Genomic DNA, 10739 nt, shown 5'->3' with positions numbered 1-10739 from the left:
AGTATACCTAATAAACTTGTGGATTTGGCAACATTCAGGCTGAATGTTCAGAGTGACAGTTGGCTTCTTTTAGGGATGTACAAAGATACACAAGTGATGTATGATGATATCACAAGAGACAGAGATGTGTTAAAAAAGGAACTATCCCATTTTTATGCAGAGTCTTTTTATGCCAGAAAGATTCTCAAAGTAAGAAATGGCCTCAAGGGCCTGCCTGTAGAATTGGCCTCAAGGTAAAGATCCTATCAAGACTCGGTGCTAAGACCTCTAAAATATTTAAGATATTGCCCTCATCTAGACAAAAGGTCTTCTAAGAATCTTAAGTGTTGTCCCACAGTAGTTACCTCTACAGGTCCATAGTAGAGAGAGGTTTTTTTAAATTTTAAATTTAAATTTTTAATTTTTTTCAGAGACAGAGTCTCACTATTTTCCTAGGCTGGTCTCCAGCTGCTGGCCTCAAGCAGTCCTCCCACCTTGGCCTCCCAAAGTGCTAGGACTACAGGCAGAGAGGTTTGTTTTTGAAAGAATTATAGATGTTGCTTTGTGGGCAAGAAGTGAACTCCAGTAAGAGTCACAAAATTTTAAAGAGTTATATGGATAAAATTGCACCAGCTTGGACTAAGGAAGAGACAGTTCAAAATGAAAAACCTTCCAAGCCCCCAACTTCCTACAGGCAGGAAGCAGGGTGAGAGAGTTATTTAACTGTAAAAGGCAGGCAAATTCTTTTTTTTTTTTTTTTTTTTTTGGTGGTGGTAGTAACTTTTATTGAAGCGGCAGTGTACCGCAGCAGAGGTAGTGCTCCTTGCAGAGCAGGGCTAACCCACAAGTGATGTGCCCAGCGTAGCCACTCAAAGCAGTTCTGCACTTATATTTATATCTACTTTATTTTTTGTTTTGTTTTGTTATTATTTTTTATTATACTTTAAGTTCTAGGGTACATGTGCACAACGTGCAGGTTTGTTACATATGTATACATGTGCTGTGTTGGTGTGCTGCACCCATTAACTCGTCATTTACAGTAGGTATATCTCCTAATGCTATCCCTCCCCCATCCCCCCACCCCACGACAGGCCCTGGTGTGTGATGTTCCCTGCCCTGTGTCCAAGTGTTCTCATTGTTCAGTTCCCACCTATGAGTGAGAACATGTGGTGTTTGGTTTTCTGTCCTTGTGTTAGTTTGCTCAGAATGATGGATTCTAGCTTCATCCATGTCCCTACAAAGGACATGAACTCATCCTTTTGTATGGCTGCATAGTATTCCATGGTGTATATGTGCCACATTTTCTTAATCCAGTCTATCATTGATGGACATTTGGGTTGGTTCCAAGTCTTTGCCATTGTGAATAGTGCCTCAGTAAACATACTTGTGTGTGTGTTTTTATAGTAGCATGATTTATAATCCTTTGGGTATATACCCAGTAATGGGATGGCTGGGTCAAATGGTATTTCTAGTTCTAGATCCTTGAGGAATCACCACACTGTCTTCCACAATGGTTGAACTAGTTTACACTCCCACCAACAGCGTAAAAGCGTTCCTATTTCTCCACATCCTCTCCAGCACCTGTTGTTTCCTGACTTTTTAATGATCACCATTCTAACTGGTGTGAGATGGTATCTCATTGTGGTTTTCATTTGCCTTTCTCTGATGGCCAGTGATGATGAGCATTTTTTCATGTGTCTGTTGACTGCATAAATGTCTTCTTTTGAAAAGTGTCTGTTCATATAATTTGCCTACTTTTTGATGGGGTTGTTTGATTTTTTTCTTGTTAATTTGTTTAAGTTCTTTGTAGCTTCTGGATATTAGCCCTTTGTCAGATGGGTAATTGCAAAAATTTTCTCCCATTCTGTAGGTTGTCTGTTCACTCTGATGGTAGTTTCTTTTGCTGTGCAGAAGCTCTTTAGTTTAATTAAATCCCATTTGTCAGTTTTGGCTTTTGTTGCCATTGCTTTTGTTGTTTTAGACATGAAGTCCTTGCCCATGCCTATGTCCTGAATGGTATTGCCTCGGTTTTCTTCTAGAGTTTTTATGTCTAACATTTAAGTCTTTAATCCATCTTGAATTAATTTTTGTATAAGGTGTAAGGAAAGGATCCAGTTTCAGCTTTCTACATATGGCTAGCCAGTTTTCCCAGCACCATTCATTAAATAGGGAATCCTTTCCCCATTTCTTGTTTTTGTCAGGTTTGTCAAAGATCAGATGGTTGTAGATATGTTGTGTTATTTCTGAAGCCTCTGTTCAAGGAAGGCAGTTTCTTATGAAAAAGGAAAATTGATTCAGAGATCCTGGTCTAGACCCCAGAGGAACTAAGAGCTCTTGAGAACAATGCATTGGGAAACTATTCTGAGGGAGGCCAACCTAGGTACTAATGGGGAACTTGATCCTCAGAGGACTGGTAACAGTGCTTGGCAGGGTTTCAGAATTGCTATGGACTAATGACTGCTATTTGCCCTCCATTTTCCCCATTTTCAAACAGGCGTGTCTACTGCAGTTATCCTATCCCCTTTTCAGTATTGTATGTTGTGTATGTAACTTGTCTTTTAGTTAACAGGTCTCCAGATGAAGAGAAGCTGCATCTGAAATGCCTCATCCACATCTGATCCTGGTATATATTACTAGATCTTGAACTTTAACACTGATGCTATACAGAATAATAGTTTTGGAGAAAGGGAGTGAATGTATTCTGTATGTCATGTGTGTGTGTTTGTGCGCACACGTGCATATATGTGCATATGTATACTGTTGTAGCGGGAGGATGGATCATGATAGACTATTCCCCAAATTGACTGGCAACAATTTCTCTTATCCCAGCTGCTACTTCCATCAAAGAGTAGAGTATCTTTCCCTTCGTTTTGAATCTGGGCTGTCCTTGTGACTTGCTTGGTCAAGAGAATAAGGTGGAATGACATTCTGGAACTTCTGAACCCAGGATTTAAGAGACCCTGTAGTTTCTGCTGTCTTCCTCTTGGGATCCAGGCACCGTGTAAAGAACCCTGGGCTGGACCACTGAATAATGAGCAACCACACCAAGAAAGGAGGCTCCTAACCATTTTTAGCTACTCTAGCTGAGGTCCCAGACATGTGGTAAGCTATCTTGGACACCCCGGGCCCAGCTAAATTCACAGCTGAATAAAGCACATGTCAGACCCTAGCTGATGTCATGAGGGAGCCAACCTGTCCAGCTGTGCCCTTCCCCAGTTGCAGAATTGTGAGGAAGTAAATGGTGGTAGTTGTTTTGAGCCACTAAGTTTTAAGTGGCCCCCATGGTATCAGTTCAGGTCAGACATGTGCTTTATTCAGCTGTGAGTTTGGCTGGGTCTGAAATGTCCAAGATGGCTTCCCACATGTCTGGGACCTCAGTTAAAGTAGCTAAAATAGTTAGGGACTCCTTTCTTGCTGTGGTTGCTCATCATTCAGTGGTCTGGCCCAAACTTCTTTACACAGTGCCTAGGTCCCAAGAGGAAGACAGCAGAAAGTTTTAAGGCAATTTATGCAGCAATAGATAATTGAAAACAATTATCCGGCTGGGTGCAGTGGCTCATGCCTGTAATCTCAGCACTTTGGGAGGCAGAGAAGGGCAGATCCCTTAAGACCAGGAGTTCAAGACCAGCCTGGCCAATGTGGCGAAACCCCGTCTCTACTAAAAAAACAAAAAATTAGCCAGGCATGGTGGTGCATGCCTGTCATCCCAGCTACTCGAGAGGCTGAGGTAGGAGAACTGCTTGAGCACCTCATGAGGCAGAGGTTGCAGTGAGCTGAGACTGTGCTACTGCACTCCAGCCTGGGCAACAGAGCGAGACTCTGTCTCAAAAACAAAACAATGTAATTATAAAATGTCAGGGTATTTTCTATTGCTTTACCTTTACTCTATGGGCTGTGAAGAGGTTGTAACAACGTCAGCCATAGAAGTCAAGTTTTCAATGCAGACTAAATTCCATGACGGTGAACACTATATGCCATAGTAGTCACTGCTCTGTCCATAGAGCTTAGAACAGTACTGCCACTTAATAGGCTCCCAAATATTTATTGATTGAATCATTAAATAAATGAATTGGGATAAGATCCCCTACCCTCAAGAGGATGCACAAAAAAAGATTCTGGAGTGTGTGGAGTCTTGATAAGGGAAAAGAAGGAAAGAAAAAGCAGATAAGCTGTAAGTCTGCCTTTTTTCATGCTCCAGGGCTGTTTGTCCCATGCATTTTCTTTTTGAAAAAGGTGCTGTTTTTTTGTGATGCCTCAGAGGCCAGAAGGATGTTTTGCAGAGGAAAATTGTAGGAGTCAGGCAGAGCTGGGTCTTGGCTCCTTCTCAATGTCCCTCTACCTAGACAAATTCGGGCTATTCTGCAGAGGTTGCAGTGAGCTGAGATCATGTCACTGCACTCCAGTCTGAGGAACAGAGGGAGACTCCATCTCAAAAAAAAAAAAAAAAAAAATTCAGGTTATTCTGTGAAGCACCTGGTAGGTGTCCCAATATTTGCTGGTATATGGGAATTACCTCTTTCTATTATTGGGAGGTCTAAAAAACAAACTATGTGTTCCATATGGCTAGAGTTAGTATTAAGGGGAATAACTGGTAGCCAGTGTTAGCTTGGAGACTAACATAGTCAAAGGTGTCTTGTCATGTTAGGTCTTTTTTATTTGTATTGCTCCATGGTCCAAGACAAAATTTCGGAATGCCACTTGGACACAGTGAGTACCTGGTCTGCTCTGTGGTTCTCAGGAGCAACCAACTCAACCCTTATTTCTCTGAGAATGATGATTTCATACAGCACATCTCTCTACCAAGATGTGAAAGATGACACCGTGGCATCTGAAATAGCTTCAGGAGAGATTTGGGACATGGGAAGCTTGTAGACAATAATAGGAAATTCTCTTTTAGAATACAGTTACTTGTATGACCCACAGTAGTGCCTTTTGGAGAATGTCTTAAAATGATCTGTATTGAAAGAACAATAATGTTTGTTATTAGGATAAATGAAATAAGGGGAAAACCCCAGACTCTTGGAAGAATGGATTTAAATTCAGTCCAATGATTATATTTTTATATTCTGTATTATTTAGAAAACAGTAGTTAGACAGAGATAGAGAAGATTGTTTAAAAATTAAAGCTACTGAGTTAGATCCCTTTTTGAAAGGTCAGTGTATGGGAGATGAGAAAGGCACTATAGCGATCAGAGTGTTTACACAAAAGACATCTTAGCAGAGGACCTACAAAGAGCACATCAAGTATTTATATCGTCCACATCAAATTGCTGGTCATTTTGCTTATCAAAGAAAATAAGAAAGATATTTTCTTTGGACATTATTTTAATGTAGTAACAATAGAGTTTTGGAATCAGCTGTTAGAAACGATAATTAAAGCTGGTTTATCATGCTCACTAATCAATCTACAGTCACCTTGAAGCTTTATATAATTCTCCCTTTATTATAAACTTCTACTTCTCCCTATGGTATTCTGGTTCTGAATCCAGACAGGTAAAGAACTAAGTGCGGCCGGGCGCGGTGGCTCACGCCTGTAATCCTAGCACTTTGGGAGGCCGAGGTGGGCGGATTACGAGGTCAGGAGATTGAAACCATCCTGACCGACATGGTGAAACCCTGTCTCTACTAAAGTACAAAAAATTTGCCGGGCGTGGTGGTGTGTACCTGTAGTCCCAGCTACTCGGGAGGCTGAGGCAGGGGAATTGCTTGAACCCGGGAGGTGGAGGTTGCAGTGAGCAGAGATCATGCCACTGCACTCCAGCCTGTGAGACTCCGTCTCAAAAAAAAAAAAAAAAGAAAAAAAAAGAAGAAGTGCTTGGAGACCAGTGTATTGTAATATCTGTACAGCCAAGCAGGTATTTTCAATTGAACTTTAAAAAAGTACTATTTTTGAAACTTTGTTTACTTTAGATAGGGCCAGCCATTTGGGTAGAAAGGTACAGAAAAACAAAAAATTGAAAAAGGATGCATCAGTAGTATTTCTTTCAGAAACAACACTATGAACAGAAGGAGGATTTTATTCAGCAACTCCTAATAACCACCTGATGTTGCTGTCGGGCTGGCCAAATATCTGCCAACATTGATGATCCTTTCATTCACCACTAGAGAGAAGTAGAGGGACCTGATGTTTAGAGAAGCAGCAAAACCCATTTCCCATTTTCTTTTTTCAGCCAGATGGAAGTACTTGGAGGCTGGTCTCATATTCCAGCACTTGAGTGCTGGTGATGCAGATCCTCTCTGCTCCAGAGTAACTCTGTGCCATGGAATCCAAGAGGACCCTGTCACACCAGGGACAGGAATGCACCCTTGTTTCATTTTCTTCCCTGAAAGCGGAGTTCAGAGGTTCTCAGATTCTACGAGACTAATTGTCACTTAGGGTAGGCTCTAGGGGAGGGGCAGAGTAGGGCAGTGCTAATAACAGGGACTCCGGGGACAAGATCAGCAACCTGAGAAACAAATGTGAGACATTTTACCCCTCTCTAATCTACTCCCCTTTTAAAGGTTCATCTTCATTCCCCCTTTTTCTACCACGCAGTAATTGATAATTAAACACAGCTCTGGTTTTTACCCTGCAATCTAGTAGAACACCTAGACATCAGTAATTCCTTATCCTTGGTTATTTATAGAATAATGAAATCTGTAGTTCACCCTAGGCTATGTGGATAGTATCTGCATCTCTGGAAACCAACTGGAGGCCTTTCTTTTATTCTTTTCCGGTTGCTTTCCATTTCCTTTTCCACTGTGGTCCTTGCCTTTCCCAAGCTGACCAGAACTATGCACAAAACCAGCCTTCAATAAATATCAACACTGAAGCTTCAGCAGGTTGTTAACTCCTGTAGAGCTATCTTAAATGCTGTATATAAGTGCAAAGTTTTACGGAGCCTCAGAGATCTCTAAGAACACTGTAAATATCCCAGGTTTAATTAGTAGTCCCAGAGTTAGGTAATGGCCTGTGGCTTTCTGCGCTAGGTCTCTTGGGGTTTCCAGTCTTCACAGGTTGCCTGCAACTATGATGTGCACATATACAGTCCTCTTTCTCAAATACAGCATAAATCCTCTTTAGACTTTCCTAGGCACTTACAATTATTGAACACACATGCAGATTGATTCTCATTCTCAAAAGTTTGAAAAACAACTCAGTGCTTCAACCTAGGTCTCGTTAGATATTTTTTCACTCAAATTGTCGACTGGAGTTCTACTTCCTAAGGGAATTGAAAAAATAATAAATTCCCAGACTGGTGTTGATGCTCATTCTCTTTAAGCGGGTCGACTACTTGCTTTGTAGATCCTGGACGGGTGCGGTGCGGGGTAGAAGGAGCGCGATCCAACTCTCTGCATTTCTGAATTAGCTCTCTCACGGCGACAGGTCTGCCCAGTCGGGGCTGTAAGCGGACTTGACAGGTTTGTTCTGGGCTGACGGCCATTGACGAGGTTCTCAGACCAGATAAGTCACTTGGCTGAGTCTACAGTAGGTGGGGCGCGCTCACCAGCTCAGGGGTAGTGACTGGACGTTTGTTGCAACATCAGAGAATGCAAGCTCTGGGCTGCAGCAGGAGATACCCGCAAGCACAGAACTAAAAGGGTTCACCCTAAGGGGCAGGGCATCAGCGAGGGAGAGGCCCGAGACCCCTAGCGCCCAGCTCCTTTTCCCACGTTTGGGAAGACGCAGTATAGGTCGATCTAGAGCATGGAGTCTCAGGTCTCCGTCCTTGGCTTGCTCTTAGGGTAGCAGGCGAGGAATGGGACCAGCTTGGGGACTCTCTCCCCGCGTTCTGTAAGAATCGGCGGCAGCCAGCAGGCGGGGAGGCGGGGGCACGTGTTTGGATGTGGGTGCTTGTGTAACCAGCTCCCCAAGCGCCAGCCCCGACAGCGCTCCTTTCGGAGGCTGGTCCGAGTCCCTGTTTCCGCCACGGCGCGGGAAGGGCTGGGGTTCTGCTGCCTGCACCAGGCGAGAACACCCCGAGCAAAAGAAGAAGAGTACTTGCCTCCGGAGCTATCACTGGGGAGTGGGAATTTGGAAAGTTCCCCAACTAGGAACACACGTGACCTCCTTCGGAAAGTAGTTCCGACTGTTGCCCGTGTATCCTTCCACCCCCTTTTGAACCCTCCTAGGTCTCCTCGCCCCGCCCACTCGCTGGGCTGCAGCTTCCTACCGTTCCGTACTTTCCACTCAACCCGGTAACCCCGAACGTGCATGGTGTGGCCGGGGCGCATGGAGCCTGGCCCCGGGCGATCCATCCCGCCGGATTTTCACGGAGGCCAAGGGGGGGCGGGGCTAGGTGGTCTCTAAGAACCGAGCTTGAGTCCGACGCGGCGAACCGACTTGGAGCCGGAGGGGGAGAGATGCTCTACTCTCCTAGGGGCACCGGAGCGGGCGCAGGAGAGGGCTGCGGGGTGCGTCCTACTCACGGGGATCCTCTTTCAGTTCATTTAGATAGGTGCCCTTTGGGCCCTGGAAATTCAACGGCGATGTGTTCACGTTCAGCACGCTCGGCTGAGAGCTTTCATTTTTAGGGCAAACGAGCCGAGTTACCGGGGAAGCGAGAGGTGGGGCGCTGCAAGGGAGCCGGATGAGGTGATGCACGCTGGAGACACAATAGCAGGTTGCTCTTTGTGCTAAGACTGACATCCTGAGGACACAGGGTTGGGGGAAGGAGGCATCTCTAGGCAAAGGCTGCTACAGTCAAATCTCTGCGAACGATTGTGATCGACAGCGATGCAAAAGAGCGAATGCAGTCCACGCCGCGGAAATCCAGGGGCAGAGGCAGGGGGGAGGGTATTCCCCTTGCAGGGACCGTCACTGCATTTCACTGTACACTGACCAGCGTGGTCACCTGGTCCTTTCCACCTGTGCACAGGTAACCTGAGACTCAAATCAGTGACACTGCTCAACGCACCCATCTCAGCTTTCATCATCAGTCCTCCACCCCTGCCCCGCAACAGCCTACCCTGCCTCCGGATGGGTTTCTGGGCAGAGGCCGAGGCTTAGCTCGTTATCCTCGCCTCGCGTTGCTGCAAAAGCAGCCGCGGCAAGTGCAGTTGCAGGCTGGCAGCTCGGAACCGGCCCGAGCGAGCCCTAGGCAGCCACACTGGGCATGCTCAGTAGAGCCTACGGCTTGGGGGCTTTGCGCTGGCACGGGGAGCTACTGCTCCTGCCCCCGCCTACCGCCCCCTGCCCTGCCCTCCCCTCGCCCGGCACGGTCCAGTCCGCCTCTCGTTTGCCTCCCGCCTCCCCTCGGTCTCCCGAGGAGCCCGGGCTCCCGGCGCGGCGGCGGAGGGGGCGGGCAGGCCGGCGGGCGGTGATGTGGCGGGACTCTTTATGCACTGCGGCAGGATACGCGCTCGGGCGCCGGGACGCGGCTGCGCTCAGTTCTCTCCTCTCGGAAGCTGCAGCCATGATGGAAGTTTGAGAGTTGAGCCGCTGTGAGGCGAGGCCGGGCTCAGGCGAGGGAGATGAGAGACGGCGGCGGCCGCGGCCCGGAGCCCCTCTCAGCGCCTGTGAGCAGCCGCGGGGGCAGCGCCCTCGGGGAGCCGGCCGGCCTGCGGCGGCGGCAGCGGCGGCGTTTCTCGGCTCCTCTTCGTCTTTTCTAACCGTGCAGCCGCTTCCTCGGCTTCTCCTGAAAGGGAAGGTGGAAGCCGTGGGCTCGGGCGGGAGCCGGCTGAGGCGCGGCGGCGGCGGCACCTCCCGCTCCTGGAGCGGGGGGGAGAAGCGGCGGCGGCGGCCGCGGCGGCTGCAGCTCCAGGGAGGGGGTCTGAGTCGCCTGTCACCATTTCCAGGGCTGGGAACGCCGGAGAGTTGGTCTCTCCCCTTCTACTGCCTCCAACACGGCGGCGGCGGCGGCGGCACATCCAGGGACCCGGGCCGGTTTTAAACCTCCCCTCCGCCGCCGCCGCACCCCCCGTGGCCCGGGCTCCGGAGGCCGCCGGAGGAGGCAGCCGTTCCGAGGATTATTCGCCTTCTCCCCATTCCGCTGCCGCTGCTGCCAGGCCTCTGGCTGCTGAGGAGAAGCAGGCCCAGTCGCTGCAACCATCCAGCAGCCGCCGCAGCAGCCATTACCCGGCTGCGGTCCAGAGCCAAGCGGCGGCAGAACGAGGGGCATCAGCTACCGCCAAGTCCAGAGCCATTTCCATCCTGCAGAAGAAGCCCCGCCACCAGCAGCTTCTGCCATCTCTCTCCTCCTTTTTCTTCAGCCACAGGCTCCCAGACATGACAGCCATCATCAAAGAGATCGTTAGCAGAAACAAAAGGAGATATCAAGAGGATGGATTCGACTTAGACTTGACCTGTATCCATTTCTGCGGCTGCTCCTCTTTGCCTTTCTGTCACTCTCTTAAAACGTGGGAGTAGACGGATGCGAAAATGTTCCTAGTTTGGGCGACTACAACATTTAACCCTGGTCGAGTTGCTAGGTCATATGTTTTGTGTTTCTTTTCTGTGTATTCAACCTAGGGTGTGTTCGGCTAGACGGAACTCTTGCCTGGTTGCAAGTGTCAAGGCACCGATTGCTTGCTTAGGCTGTCTATACGGTCTCTTCCTGAGGGCTATTGTCCGTTAATACAGAATACAGTACGCTGTTAGTGGATTAGAGAGCTCGGTAATCCGGTCTCCTAAATGAACAAAAAAGTAGACGCTTTGAGGTTGAGCATATTTCGATTAAATCTTGGCTTAGGCCCTAGATCAAGGGTTTAGATCAGAATAAAATGAAAATTAGTGTTGCACGTATGCATATTGCATCAGAATCTTGCAGTGATTGTTTTAG

General features: G+C 47.6%; 2 protein-coding genes across 3 annotated transcripts in view; one reads left to right on the top strand and one right to left on the bottom strand.

The window, feature by feature from the left end:
- Positions 1-5980: 5980 nt before the first annotated feature.
- KLLN (killin, p53 regulated DNA replication inhibitor) lies at positions 5981-9157 on the bottom strand. The gene has a single exon (XM_023225220.1). It carries the CDS (start codon positions 8215-8217, stop codon positions 7675-7677), a length of 543 nt encoding a protein of 180 aa, XP_023080988.1. The 5' UTR covers positions 8218-9157; the 3' UTR covers positions 5981-7674.
- A 3-nt stretch (positions 9158-9160) lies between these two features.
- Positions 9161-10739, top strand: part of PTEN (phosphatase and tensin homolog) — a 104085-nt gene continuing 102506 nt past the window's right edge. The window contains exon 1 of one of the 2 annotated variants that reach the window (XM_023225219.2): positions 9161-10265. In XM_023225219.2, coding sequence (XP_023080987.1) covers positions 10187-10265 — 79 coding nt within the window. In that variant the 5' untranslated portion in view covers positions 9161-10186. The remainder of the gene's footprint in view (positions 10266-10739) is intronic. The other variant, XM_023225217.1, reaches the window with a different exon arrangement.

The sequence above is a fragment of the Piliocolobus tephrosceles genome, chromosome 9, assembly GCF_002776525.5.
Source record: "Piliocolobus tephrosceles isolate RC106 chromosome 9, ASM277652v3, whole genome shotgun sequence".
NCBI classification, from domain to species: Eukaryota; Metazoa; Chordata; class Mammalia; order Primates; family Cercopithecidae; genus Piliocolobus; species Piliocolobus tephrosceles.
The sequence above is the reverse complement of the archived record's forward strand: the minus strand, read 5'-3'. Positions and strand labels throughout refer to the sequence as shown.